Genomic DNA, 14,048 nt, shown 5'->3' with positions numbered 1-14,048 from the left:
ACCCGGGCAGAAGCACGTCTTAAAAAAGGGAAGGCGGCCGTGTGTGGCGCATGATACCATCTGGGGCCTTGGCTGCCTTTCATCCAACACACACATGCAGAGGCTGAACCTGACCCGGAATCAGCAGGACGGGAGCCCCGACCCGGCTGACGGGGCCACCCCGACCTCTGCCGGGGAAGCGCGACAGTGCGCGGCCACAGCGCCCGCCCCGGAGTCACCGCACCAGGGGCCACCACACCGGGAGTCACCGCACCAGGGGCCACCTCAGCTGGAGCCTGACCCTCCCTACGCTGCTCTCCCAGCAACAAACCCCCGGGCAGCGGTACTGACCCTCACACAGAAGTAAATTCCCCAGGCCAAGCCCGATGTTTGTCTTTTCAAACTCAGGGTGCTCCCAGTTTAAGACCATTTAGGGCTGGGGGGGGCCTTTCACACCCTCTGCAGCCTTCCTGCTTTTCAGCAAACAGGTCAGTTCTGCTCACACCACAGTGGGGTTTGGGCCAGGGCTGCCTAACTCCTTGTCTGAGCAGTTAAAAAAAAATAAATGCATCAAGACAACCAAGGTGGCAACACCCGACTGCTGCACCTGTACTGGTGTAGCCTGTGAAGCTGCAGAATTTTTCCACTGCAGCCTTGCCATCATCTTGTCCTCACCTGGGCAGCACAAGTGAAGGAAATTAAACAATTGTTCAGTACAATGGATTTAATCTAAACACACACAACTGATACAGCCCCTCCTCTCTCAGGGCAGCTTGTGAGCTCTCACTGCACTCATGTGAGGGAGAATGAAAGCCCCGGCCGAGGGTGCGGAGCAGCGACAGGGAAGGACCCACGACGTAGAGCAGCGCCCGATCCTTCCCAGGCGCGTCCCAGCGGGATGTCACAAGCACCATCTTACCCCAGCCCACACTGATTTTAAACCACATTGCGCCACATTCCACGATGTGAATGTACAAACAGGTACTCAAGTGAAATACTGAACAACAAGTTGTAACCAAAACTTTAATCCCAAGGATCTCACAAAAGACATTTTACAAGTGACATGAAAATTCTTGTACAGTAAAGAAATGTTTAATTCCTAACTTTTACAATGTACCATTACGCACGCAACACACCCACTCCAGCTGTCAGTTCTGCTGTGTATTTGGTCTATTCAGAGGTTCTGGAATAGATGGTCAACCAACAATCATCTATTTTAGTACTCTAGTCACATGAAAGTACAAAATTAACTGACCATACGGCTAAAAATTTATATTCCACGTAATATAAAGTAGCTCGGTTCCAGGTAATGAAAGTCAGAACTAGAGCTCGGGATGCCACTGCAGCTCAGCCATTCCCCCCCCAGGCCACCCTCGGCGTTCCTGGCTGTTTCCAAGAACCGCGCCGGGAAGCATCGGCACCCCGCTCTGCACAGACCAACGCCTCCGCCATGAACACGTCGCCATTGCGCAGAGTCCCAGCAAAACAGAGCCCAGCGGGTCAAGACCAGACGCACTCTTCTACCTACGCAAGACAAACTGCTTCCCATTCAACACAAACAACTGTGCGTAACGGTACATTGTGAAGCGATTAATATTACAAATCATATGATCTGCTCAGAACCATATACAGATTCACATCTTTACATTTGCCACCTGTTACAAGATACAAGGAACAAAGCAAGTTCAACAGCTAAAACATTTTAAAAATGCACCAAGCTTTATGAAGTTTCAAAACAAAACAATGTTCTGTACATACTCCTCCTGTCCTCAGATCTAATGAGTTCCTGTACACAGCTCCTGCTCACAGTCCTATTTCCTCTCATTTGACCTGGAGCGACTGAGGAAGAAGAGACACGTTAGTATCCAGAGGCCAAGAGCAGATTTCGCTTTAAATCCCCCCAACCCCAGTGACCTTTAGATGACATTAAGTAGATGATATTTAAGCATTTTAAGAATAGTGGTCATTTAATAAACTGAGTATTGAATTCAAGGTGAAGAACCTCATAGGACACTACAGATTCTCCACCACAACTCTCTTCAGTATTACCAAACCACGGCAAGGATCATCTTTACAGATTTACTCAAACTGCATAACCACGGCAAGACTCATCCTACCTGCGAGACCTGGAGAAGGAACGAGAAGGCTTGTGATTCCTCTCCCGTGAGAGTGATCTCTCTCTTCTTCTGTCTCTGGAGAGGGACCTGTTAAAGACAACAATGCAAGATGATTGCAGCATCAAATCAAAGCTGAATGAGGCGAAGCATGCGATCTGAAGAGCTTCCCTTCAGCACCTTAAGGTTTTTAACTATTCAACCAGGGGAAACCCGTTAATGATTATTGTATTAGCCTTTCCTTCAGGTAAGAATAATCAGCTTGAGCCGTCCAACACTGCTTAAGTCACGCTGTGAACAGGCAACCACAGTTTAAATCGGTGCCTCAGCTAACCTGGCATGTCCACATGGACTTACACATCCCTCACAGCAACGCAGCTTCCTGTGCTACAAGAACAAAAATCGCACGTGAGCTCTGGAAGCTTCAAAGCTCCCAACACAAACTGCATCACCACCACCCAACGCTCTGCAGTACGCGACAGCAGAACATGCTCACGATGGGTTTTTTATCCCCTGTGTCGTGGCTCTCGGGATGTGGAGGAGAGGAGCATGTGAACACAGAAATTTTAAGAAAAACTGGCAGGAACCTTGGACAGCTGCAGAACAGAAAAACTATTACTGCCATTCTTAATATCCTTCAACTGCTAACCCTGGAATCTCAAATAGCTGTGTAAATTAACTCCAAGGCAAGCAACGTGACAGCAGCAAGCCCGTTTCTCCCTTTTACCGAGTTACAACGCCTCCCCTGGACGCCACGCAGCCCAAACGTCACGCTGCTTTGGTTTCTTTCTTTTCAAACCTCCCCGACAAAACGGCCCATGCTGTCATGAACTGCTGCGTACCTGCTGCGGCTGCGAGAAAAGCTTCTCCTTCGCGGTGATCTAGAACCAGAAAAAGAAATGTGAGGCTTTTTATCAATTCTTTTAGCATTAATGGGGTGAGGCATTTCCCAACTTGTCAAACTCACTGTTGGGCCCAGGGAACGTGCCAAGAATAACTGGCATCCATCATCCAGTAAAAGGCATGGAAAGATTAGGCAGTAAAACAAAGCTCAGTGTGAACAGCACGTTTCCAACCACGAATTCACTTTAACTAAGAATGCTTCATAGCAGACTTGTCCAAAGCAACACTTTCCATTTCAACTAAATACACTGCCCAGAACACCACACCAAAGTCCCACAAGTGGTTCCAAAAAAAAAAAAAATAGCACAGACCAAATGTTTTGGAACCCATGCAAGCCAAAAAGGTCCATAACAAGACATAAGAGATACCAAGTGGAAAAAAAGTGAAAATGCGCTCAGTGTAAATATTGATAATGCCATTAAGTGCTACATTAGAACTGCATATCTGTGATTGTCATTTTTAATGCCATAGAGTGTGTTTAGACTATTTTCTTAAAAAAATAAAAAATAAAAAAAATAACCTTAGCTCGGCCCAGTTCATCCCAAAAAGTAATTGTTTTAAGTTTTGAAAACTGTTAGTAAAACCATTTAAAGGTGATAGGACTTTTCTGGCAAGGAAAAGCTAAGTTTGTTAGAGCTTTATTAAAAATTTAGTTTGGCATCTCACATGCAAATATACTGGTTTTTACGTTATTCACAGTGTAAGAGCTTCCATATCACCCTTAAAAGTTTTCTCAAGCAACATATGTACGTTACCACTCAATTATGCACAGCCAGCCTTTGATTGAGAAAAGTAATTACTTATAAGCCGCTTACTCCTTATTTTAACCAGCAGTAAACTGTATAAGCAGGAAAAACTTACTAGTTTTTGGTTTCAACAAGCTAGAAATGGTGAGGTGAGGCTGCCGGACTGACTGCCAAGAAGAATTTGCTGAAAAGGTTTTGCCAGATGTTGCGTTGTATTTAGTTGGTTGGCGAAGGGGGTGTTGTGGATTTTTCCTGCTTTTTTGTTAGCCGAAGGCTGCTGCTGTAGTTGTTGTGAAGACATTTGGTAAATAAACAGCTGAGCTGATTGGCCGGGAATGTGTGGGCGGTCGAGGTGGCTGCTGCCGATTTGGTTAAGGTTGGAGAGAAGGCTGAGAGAAAACAGCATGCTCGGGAACCAAAGGGCGGTGCAACCTGACGACTGGCCATGCCTGGGTCATGTGAAACGACACCAGCCAAGCTGCATGGGGCGCGCTGGTCACATGACGCTGAAAGGGCTAGTTGACTGGCTAATGCAGACTCAGAGGGTGGTGAGAAGAGACATGATGGTGACTCTGTAACGGGTTCATTTTTATTAATAGATGGACCAAAAAGCATAAAAAAAATGAAAAACAAGCCATCAGTACAACCATCTATTAGCTAACAAATACTCCTAATGTGTTATTTTCAACAGCAAAAGGGTAAGCTTGAAACCCTGACTTGTGAGGACTTCACTCACCTGCAACAGGTAAATTCAGTCCTGCAAAAACCACGTTGCAGACTTAAACCGCCAGACAAGCTAGTCTGGGTCCAAGAACGTGTCAGTTACCAAAAATCCTGCTATATTTTAGAGCTGGGTTTGCAAACCTCAAGTGACAGGATCGTCACACGATGGTTTAATTCCAAACTAACACTGAAGTGTAAAGATTCTAGATGTTTAGAGCAACTGTTACTTGATCTATTATTAAACAGCTGCCTGCTTGGAAAGTATTTCAATTGTGCAAACAAAGCGGAGAAACACATCTGTATGGAAATGCTAAGCTGCTGTATGTCATGTTTTGCCATTATGGAATAAAGGAAAGGAACAGCCTAAGTTGAAGTATGGGGAAGAAAGGGAAAGTGTGACTAGAAGATGAGCAGATTTTAGGAGGAACGAGGGTAAGTCCAGGATAGAGGGCACTGACTACCAACTTGCACAGTGACCTAAGGACAAAAGCCAACATTCAACACAAGTTCACCTCGATTTTGTGGGGTTTTGGGGTTTGTTTTTTCTTTTTTTTAGCATTTGCCATCTCCAAATTGTGATCAGATAGATGAACGTTATCCATCAACATGCTTTTAAAAAGCCTGCTTCTAGGACGCTAAGTGGTAACAGTGCCAACAGCTCTATGAGTGTACTTGGACCTAGGGTACCTGCGACGAGGAGGAGGACTTCTTCTGCGATAGTCATCTCGAGGACGCCTGCCCCAGGATGGAGGTGGCCCACGGTTCCGACTCCGTTTCTCACCATTGGAGAGCTCCACTCTGACACGACACCCACAGAGGGTTCTGGGAAAAGAGATTGACATCAGTTAGCGTTTCCCGGGAAAGGCTGCGTGCAGAAGAAAGCCTACGGAATCAAGGGTGAAAAGGAAGAGGCAACAAGGGGGAAAAACATTCTAGCTAAACACATTAAAGTACACGGTATTCAGTCGACAAAAGCAGACTCCAGCAGGACAGACAAAAGGTTTGGCCGCTTCTGAAAGCTTGCCAAGCTATTAAAGCGAGCAGAGAAGGAACCAAGGAGTGTCTCTCTCCTCTTTATAGTAACACCATCTTGAATTTAACTAATACGCACCAAGGGGTCCAAGTCATGACTAACTTGGGAGTCCAACTCTAAATTGTAAAATTAACTGTCCCAGTGCTATTCCTGTACTATTAAGGCCTTATATCACCATACAAATAAGTATTGTGTAACAAATGTGTCAAGTCCATGGTTTTGCCAGTTGAAGCTTCCCAATTTAAACTATACCACTACCCACAATTTCTCTTATTTTCACCAGGCAAGCCAAACACACAAGAAGCACGTTTTACCTTCCATCTAGTTCTCTTACTGCATCAGCTGCATCTCGTGGATCTTCAAATTCCACAAAGGCAAAACCAGGAGGATTTCTTGCCACCCATACGCTGCGCAGTGGTCCGTAGTAGCCAAAAGCTCGCTCTAATTCAGTTTTGTTGCCATTGTTTCCAAGGTTACCCACATAAACCTTGCAGTCCAGCGGACAAGAGTCACGATGCATTGCTAGGACAAAAAAAAGCTCATGTATACTTAACAGACAGCAAGTGTTTATTCATTTACAAAGGAAGCAATTCTGTTGGTTCCTTTTCCCAGAAACGACAACAGTGATATGATCTGACATGATAAACATTTACCTGTGTGGAAGGGGTGGAGGGTGTGGAAGAGTGTGTTTTAAAAACGAACAGAAAAGCTATCTACTATCTCGTAACCGTGATTAAAATTCACCGCTTCAGGGAATTTCGCTTACTTTTAAGGCCCCCAACTTTGCATGGGGCTGTTTCTCTGCGCCCCTCTGCCCCTGGGCTGCTGCGGGGGCCGGGCCTGCAGGGGGAGCGCTGCGCCGGAGCGGGGCTCCATTGTTCTCGGAGCGGGACTCAGGGGAAACTGCACAGGCCGGGGGGAAAAGCAGCGCCACCTCCGGCGGAGACCACGCCGGGAGCGCTCGGGGAATCCCTCCCTAGCGTCTCCTCAGCGCCGCATACGCGGCGTGAAGAAGCGGCGCTCCCCCGGAGCGGGCGGGAAAGGCGCCGCACCACCCCCCGCCCAGCCGTAACTCGCCTCACTGGCCACAGCCGCAGAGAAACGGCGGCGAGCGGGCTCTTTAAGGCAACCCGTGGCCTACCCGCCTTCTCCCCGCCCGGCTTTCCTCAGCGCAGCGGCAGCCACCGCCCGCGGCCCAGCTTTACAAAATGGCGGCTGCTCTTTGTTTGCCGCCACCGGGCCCCGCCGCTTCCATCCGCCCTGCCGAGGACCGAGACCGCGGGTGCCACCTCCCCCCCGCCCTCCGAGGTGAAGATCCTCACCGATGCTAAGAGGGAGGGCGCGCGAAGGGAGCCCGCGCTAAATTCGTAGCCGACTCGACCCTCAACGAGACTCCCGCTCCGCTTTTCTTCACTGGACAAAATGGCGGCGGGTACCTACCCCGCCCGCCATTATATACTGGCAGTCTGCTCCCACGTGACTCCACGCGGCAGCAAATCAGAGGGCGCCGTTCCTCTGATTGACAGCTCGCCTCATCCCGCCGCCTCCGCGCGGCCCCGAACGGCGGCGGGCGGGCTCCTCCTCCCCGCCAGCGGCGGGAGTCCTGAGGCGGCTCCGCAGGCCGAGCCCTTCCCCTCCTCTCGCACAAAATTTCGCTTTAGAAACTGATTATCGAGGAGAGACTTCAAGTCTCGGAAATCAGGAAATGACAACACACCCAGGGAGGCTGTTTTGCTGGCTACAAAGAGAAAGAAGGTTTTCATTTCTCGTGTCTCTCTGACCCGGTGGGGTACATTCAGGCCGTGGGTTTTTTAAGCATCGTCCCCTTGTCATTAGTGTTTTACATCTATAAAAGCTAGGATTCGCTAATAATAACTTCTCCCCATGGGCAGTAGCTTTAAATAAATGTGTTGAGCAAACCGGTGTTAACTCAATAGTTTTTGGTAAAATTTATGCCCGGGCTTCTGCCTACTGAGGCACAAAAGAGGGAAGTGATTTTTTTTTTCAGCGCTCAAGAAAACAAGAGGATTTGAAACCGATAAATTTGTTACAGAGGGCATTGTTAAGTGGTGTTGACGTACTTTACTAAACTCTGATTCATTTAGCTAGGACATATCAGTTCAAAAAACAACTTGCTCTAGAGGGATTGCCTTAGATAACAAACCTCTTGTTTCAGGTTATCAAATAATGTGAGAAACCCACCCAGGGCTGTTGCTGCAGTAACTTTCAAAAGTCATATCTGTGGGCTGTGTTCAATCCAGACTTTACCTTTTTGACTCGGACCAGACAAGACAAATTTATCTGGTACAAGTATAATTAGTAATACTTTGAGTAATATTATATGTGATAAGGCGTTTTCAGTACAAATTAATGCACATGTACTGTGTTTTCCAAACAGGAACTATGCAGAGGATGGGGCATCCTCAGTCTGCTAGAATTGTACCAGCATGTAAAAAAAAATTATTGGAATTAATGACAACCAGTAGAATTTTCCAAAATCTTTTGCAGCATCCCTCATTATTTTTAAAAACCTCTTTTCAGTAAAATCCTTCTGAGAGTCAAAATTGGCCAAGGGACAGAAAAACAAAGGATTTTGAGGTAACTGATGCTCTAAAGTAACTTTATAATGTGTACAGTTATCTGACAGTCACCCACATTTAATTAAAGAAATCTAATATTCTGTAATCTAAATTAGTTGACGGTTAATTTCCTGAGGCAACATAAAGGAAATAATTCGAAGTTTACTTGGGGCTGTTCAGCCATTTCACTTTATGACTCCTCTGAGATGGTGATTTCCCATGCTCACCTCCCTTCTCAACTGGGATTTACAACATTAACTAGACGCTGCCTCATATCAACATAATGTACGTTTAAAACATGATTTAAGTTTTGCAATAATCAATATCAAAAAAAAAAAAAAAAAGAAACCAAACCACACCAAACATTAGTTAGAGGGCAACTCGGACAATCTTGTAATCTTAACAGATCTTTTAACTTTGTACCAGAGTTACACATGACATATGAAAATAGTTACAGATGACACGCTTGGCAACAAAGGATTTATTGAGAAGTAAGTTCACCTCCTGCAAAATAAACACAGCATCCAGCACTCATCTAGGACATACTACCTGCTTTATTCAAGACACTTCTTAGGTGGGCTTAGGCCCATCACCATGCTCTATAAATCACATGCCATAAAAAGCACGTCATCCAAACATAATCCATTTTCAGTTTGCTTTTGGCATTATAAAGAAACTAAATGTGGCACATAACTGTGACAAAAGGCAGGGGTCAGAACACAGGCAACTGTATTCAGCCAAAAACCCAACCTATTTCCACAGTCGGTTTCAGGACGCCCCAACACAGCCACACAGCACTTCAGTAATTCAAAAGTCAGCGTTTTGATTGTCCTCCAAAAGATGATCCCCTGAAAGAGCTCTGAGCAGCACTGTATATGTGCATACGTATATGAACGCTGCACTGTGTTACGTTACTTTCTGCCTTATTCCAAGTTTGTAAGTGTTTGAAAAATCCTGCTGCAATTGCACCTCTCTTCCTTTTGCAGTGAGAAAATACCACTCGGGTCCAATATTTGTGAGATGTACAGAACTTTTACATTCATCGGATCTTCCACAAAAGGAAGGAGAGAACATTGACCTTACAAACAAGATCAGATCTACTTTAATGAGGTGGGCTGGACTGAAAAGGCACCTAACACCCCCACAATTACAGAGTTCTCTATTTTATAACATGGCCAGATCAGAATCCATGACCAGACTGACAAGAAGTAAGGTGTTCTATTCAAGCTGCTATCATTGTTTCTGAGATTTAAATCTCATAAGAAAATGAACATATTCTAGCCATTATGATTTGGAAGAAACCTCAGCCATGTGAGCCAAATTTAAGGGATACTTCAGGAGACAGACAATATTTACTGAAGAATACTTATATCAGCAATAGGATCTCTTAGAGTTGCTCCTCAAGCGAACCTAGACAACATTAGCAAAAATACTTATTTACTGGCATTATTCTACCTACAGAAAGGTCTTCTAGGAAATGTCATGACACAAACACAACAGGAACTGGTCTGACGGGACAGGCCTTTACTTCAGTCAGAAAGCTGACTGCACATAGTCATACCTCAGCTAGCAGGTTGTGAAGTTCTTGTGGATTCAACCCATTTTCACATCCTGCTAATAGACTAATCTTGATGAAGGCTATTTTCTAAAGAAACAGTGATTTACACTTGCCTGATTTTTACATATATTACAACCAGCTTCCATAAGCTTATTCCTACCACAACTGCTCTTCTGTTTACAGGGTGCAAGTCCCTGTTTCTTACCCCCCCACTTCTAAAGTATATGATTTTTTTCACTGTTCAAGCTTTTAGCTGTGCCTCAGTCCTCAAGTAAAGGGAGAGTGAAACAACAGACTATAATCTCTACATCATACACCTAAACTAAGACACACCCCGCATCCCGCGCAGGGGCACAGCACGTCCCCAAGCCTCAGCACCTGGGGATTAGTTAGCAGGACGTCCCTTTACTTGAGTGCCAAGTCATTTGGAGACTCTTAGCTCCCCAACCTTCACCCCATCCTCCCAGGCGTGAGCCTTCTGCCACTGCTGGGGTTCCACCTCCTTCTGCATCTTTTACACCTGCGGGCGGGGTGTCGATTACAACGCCAGACCCCACTGCTGGCAGCCCTATGACCCCTGCATGGTGGCACACTGACGCACCACTCTCCCTCAGGAACATTTGCTGTCACTGATAAAGAAATAAGAAACCCAGACCAGCCCTTGGCCAATTTAGTCCTTTAAGAACCCTCTTTTTGGTCCTACAGACATTAGCGACTGGGCACCCCCTCTAGCACAAAGCCCTCTAATCTGGGGACAAGACAGCTGATTCCCAGGTAACCTTGGGGCTCCTCCGGCAGGATTTGGGGTGCCCCTGAGCCGCAGCACCTCTTTCCCCCCCAGCTGGGGCCAGCCCCTGCCCGCCCCCCCTCGCCCGGCCCGGCCACACCGAGCTGCGGGCACCAGATGGCGGCATTCGCCTCTCGCAGGGCGCATCCCGGCTCCTTCCAGGGGAGACACCCCTCCCTGTATTTTGTTTTTGCTCAGTCGAGGTTCTCGGTGGAATTCTCCAGGTTTACTGCAGCCCTGTCGAACCAGGGATAAGTTTAGAGAAGCCCAGCAGGTGTTACAGAAGCAGCACAAGAGACCAGTGGCTTTGTCTCAGCGTCACCTGAATTTGTTTTGCACACAGAAAATATTCCATCTGGAGACTGTTTTGGGAGGGAAAAAGAATCAGCCCCAGGCTTGGCTCCGGGGCAGGTTTTGGAGGACAAAACACTCTTGCTATCCTATTCAGATAGAGCTGTGAGGCTCAGGCACTTCTGTAAATCTGACTTGAAATCAGTAAACGGAAAATTAAACCAGTGAGCCTGACTCACTGCTGTTCCACTCCAATTTTAATCCCCTGGAAGATGGGAGTTCTCTCTGGGATGATGCAGTATGTAGTGGATTAGGGGTCAGGATTTAAAACTGCCCACGCAGGCCAGACGCTGGCCCTGGAGCCTACCCCCCACAAATGCGATTACATACGCCTCTCCGGATCGCACAAGACTGTCCCCCCAGCAGTAGGAAGGTGATACAGCAGAGCTATAAGCACCCAAGCCGAGGGGAAGCCTGGAGCCTGCTCTCTAGGAGCAGAATTTCATCTCCTTTAAATGGTTACTGAGGCGATGCTGCTGCTGGCTCCTTCCTCCCGGGGCTGAGGGCTGGTGATGGCCCCCGTAGTGCCCAGAGATGTGGGTGTAGTGGTGCAGAAGTCTTCGTGGCCTCCGGGTTTGCTTCGAGGTGTCATTTCCTCTGATCTCTCAATTAGGGAGGCCAGGAAGGGAGAGCAGCCATTCATTAGCAGCTGCTTCACCAGCAGCTCAGGGGAACTATATTTACCATCCAAGTGTGGTCAAACAGTTTCCTCTCAACAGGGCGGTGTCTTTCTTTCCACACACCGTACTGAACAGCTCATATGAATTTTACTCTGTGAGGCTAAGAGCAGTTAGGGGAAAAAAAAAAAAAACAATCCAAAAAAGCAAAGTCGATTTTTACATTAGAGAAGCGTGAAGCCTGCCGGAGCCCACACTCCTGTTACTGGTGAATAACAGAGAACAGCATGTGGAAAAAATTCATCAGATCTGTCTGTCCATCTCCCTGCAGATAGAGGATCCCTTTGATGCAGTACAGTCTTTGTTTAATTAAGTTTTCAAATCCCAGGCAAGAGGATCCCCCTTGCCCTAACGAGGTTATTTGCACATTTGCTTTGCTTTCTGTTCCCTCCCCCATTCCTTCTTCCCCCTCAACTGGGCCTCCAGGCTTTCTCTTGCTTTTTTCTTTCATGCTCTGCAGCAAGCCATATTCCCTTCCTCCCCCACCTGGCTCCCTGGGGAGAGGACTGGAAAGCAAAACAACAGAATCACTGGCTGGGAAACCGTAATTTGCACAGCCCTCCTCGCTCAGCCGCTCCCACTGAAAAAGGTGATTGAAGAGCAAAGGCACCCTCTAATGAGGTCAGGCCTTAGGACCAGGAAAAGCCGGAGGGTGCGAGCGAAGGCTTTGAAGCCAAGGCTAAAACCTTTGATGGCTCCGAGTGTGCTCGGAGGGAGGCCCCGAGGTAACCAAACTCCAGTCAGCTGGGTTTGCTGGTTACTTCCCTGGCAGCTCTTAGTCTCCTCTACACTGTTCAGAGCTCTTGCAGAGATTCATTTATATCAGCTAAAAATATCACCTGGTAGTGCTGTTTGTGCATTTCTCCTTGTGAAATTATCAATGTCCCCATCATGGTTAGAAATACTAACTGCTATGTGTGTGGCTGTGGTATAAACTGTTCAATCAACACATTTTATATTTTCTTTAGAAATATTGCAAACAAATCCCTGCAAGCATCTTTTCCCTACTGCGCCGGATGCTTCTCCAAGATAGATCGTAACTTCACCGCAGTCTGTCCTCACATCTCAGGGAGATGTAACAAAGTCACGTCCAGAGTTATTTTGACTTCTTCTAAGTTCTTGGGTGGAAAGAAATACCCAGTGGAAGAGCGTAGCCACGGCAATGTGGTTTGGCCATCACAGAATGCTTCAAGTGCCCGGTTACTGATCCCAGGTCAGTGTCTCTGGCTGTCTGTAGTCACTCGGATTAATGGCATATTAGTTCTTTCAGTGGAGATGCCGGTAACCACGTTCAGTGAAAACCCATTATATAATGGAGACTCAAAAAGTTCATGGATGAATTAGACCAGATGTTCTGGACATGACTTTGGCCAGTGCTTATTAATCCTTGAAGATGTAACTAAGAAACCTTGGTTTCAGAGGCAGATAATTCAGTGTAACTGCAGTGTAACTGCTACCCTGGAAACTAAGATGTGAAGCAGGCCCCTGTGCCACCAATATTTAACAAATGTCATCTTTAATTGGTGGTACACTTTGTTCTCTTTAATGAGTGACACTCTCCTTAACAATTGGGACTCACGTAATGAAATCAGAAACACTTATTTGATTGCTCTGAAATAGCGGGGCTCAAAATAAGCTGTCATGAGGACTGTAATAAAAAGCAATTTGATGTCCGTAGAAGCCACGAGAATAGATGAGGTCGTGCGAGCACTGCTAATAGGGCCTGTCTCCGTTTGGACAATGTGTTTGCATTCACCCGAGACTGGGTTTAATGGGAACGTATGGCTGTGCCTATGGCTTGGCTAAAAGGAATCAGTAGCTTCTGATAACACTAAGCAAATTATCTTTTCAATCCTTCCAGGGAATTTTTCCTCAGAGGTGACAAATACATTCACTTTCTTTCACTTTGAGAAATAGGAACTTGTTCTCTAGACTAGTGTTTCAGCCTACTGGTCCGGCCACATCCTGAGTATCCAAATTCTGTTGAAATTACCTGGTCAGAGATCGTGAAGTGAGTATCAAACCTCACACGGCATCAACTTGTAGGGTTCCAAAGCAGATCAGAATTTGGCTTTTTGCCTAAGCTACCACTTGCAGTTTTATTGTTTAATCAGTTAATAAGTCTTCTCTGTATGTCCCCAGTTTCCAAGATTTAAAACAAATGTTTACTGTACTGTAAAATCAACGATTTAAATGAAATTTGTACTGACCATTAAAATCGAGTGGCATCTTATTTACCAACTCCTCAGTTAGATTTGCTGTGAAAGGTCCCATTTTGCTGTTTGTATGATAACTGGCATCACAGAGTTCATCAGTATTGTTGATTTGCTTCCTCCTATGCAACTTCAGTGTCCTGTATGTGAGTCCATGAGGACAGCAGAGGAGGGAGATCCCTTCTGCATACCAGAGACATTTCTCCTGATCAACCCTGGAAAAACAGGTTTGAATATCCCTTTTGCATCATCTTAAAGTTCTCACAAAACAGGAGAGATGGCAAAGGAATAAGAAAACTGTTCACAAATGTGATCTTTTCTTTAGTCACGGCTGAACAGAACACTTCAGAATCCAAGATTTATTATCGCTGGAAACAGGGAGCTG

The 14,048-nt window shown here is 46.2% G+C and overlaps 1 protein-coding gene across 2 annotated transcripts; it reads right to left on the bottom strand.

Annotated features, from left to right (window-relative positions):
* Positions 1-988: 988 nt before the first annotated feature.
* Positions 989-6,950, bottom strand: SRSF3 (serine and arginine rich splicing factor 3). 2 transcript variants are annotated; one of them, XM_074850506.1, is made up of 6 exons: positions 6,821-6,950; positions 5,813-6,020; positions 5,153-5,287; positions 2,936-2,974; positions 2,097-2,183; positions 989-1,818 (listed from the first exon to the last, which is right to left on the bottom strand). In XM_074850506.1, exons 2-6 carry the CDS (start codon positions 6,016-6,018, stop codon positions 1,791-1,793), a joined length of 495 nt encoding a protein of 164 aa, XP_074706607.1. In that variant the 5' UTR covers positions 6,019-6,020; positions 6,821-6,950; the 3' UTR covers positions 989-1,790. The 2 variants fall into 2 exon arrangements, 1 of the variants encoding a protein (XP_074706607.1); XR_012626421.1 differs by lacking the exon at positions 6,821-6,950 and adding an exon at positions 3,858-4,314 and having other exon boundaries at positions 1,676-1,818.
* Between the last annotated feature and the right edge of the window lie 7,098 nt (positions 6,951-14,048).

This window comes from Strix aluco, chromosome 25 (assembly GCF_031877795.1).
Source record: "Strix aluco isolate bStrAlu1 chromosome 25, bStrAlu1.hap1, whole genome shotgun sequence".
Classification (NCBI taxonomy): domain Eukaryota; kingdom Metazoa; phylum Chordata; class Aves; order Strigiformes; family Strigidae; genus Strix; species Strix aluco.
Note: the sequence above shows the minus strand (reverse complement) of the source record. Positions and strands in the feature narration are given on the sequence as shown.

Excerpts from the sequence above, each read along its gene's own strand:
- SRSF3 (XM_074850506.1), bottom strand. The coding sequence starts at position 6,018 with ATGCATCGTGACTCTTGTCCGCTGGACTGCAAGGTTTATGTGGGTAAC. Across the intron at positions 2,975-5,152 it reads AGTCCTCCTCCTCGTCGCAG|ATCACCGCGAAGGAGAAGCT; the intron begins GTACCCTAGGTC and ends TTCTGGTTCTAG. Across the intron at positions 1,819-2,096 it reads TCCTTCTCCAGGTCTCGCAG|TCGCTCCAGGTCAAATGAGA; the intron begins GTAGGATGAGTC and ends CTTCTTCCTCAG.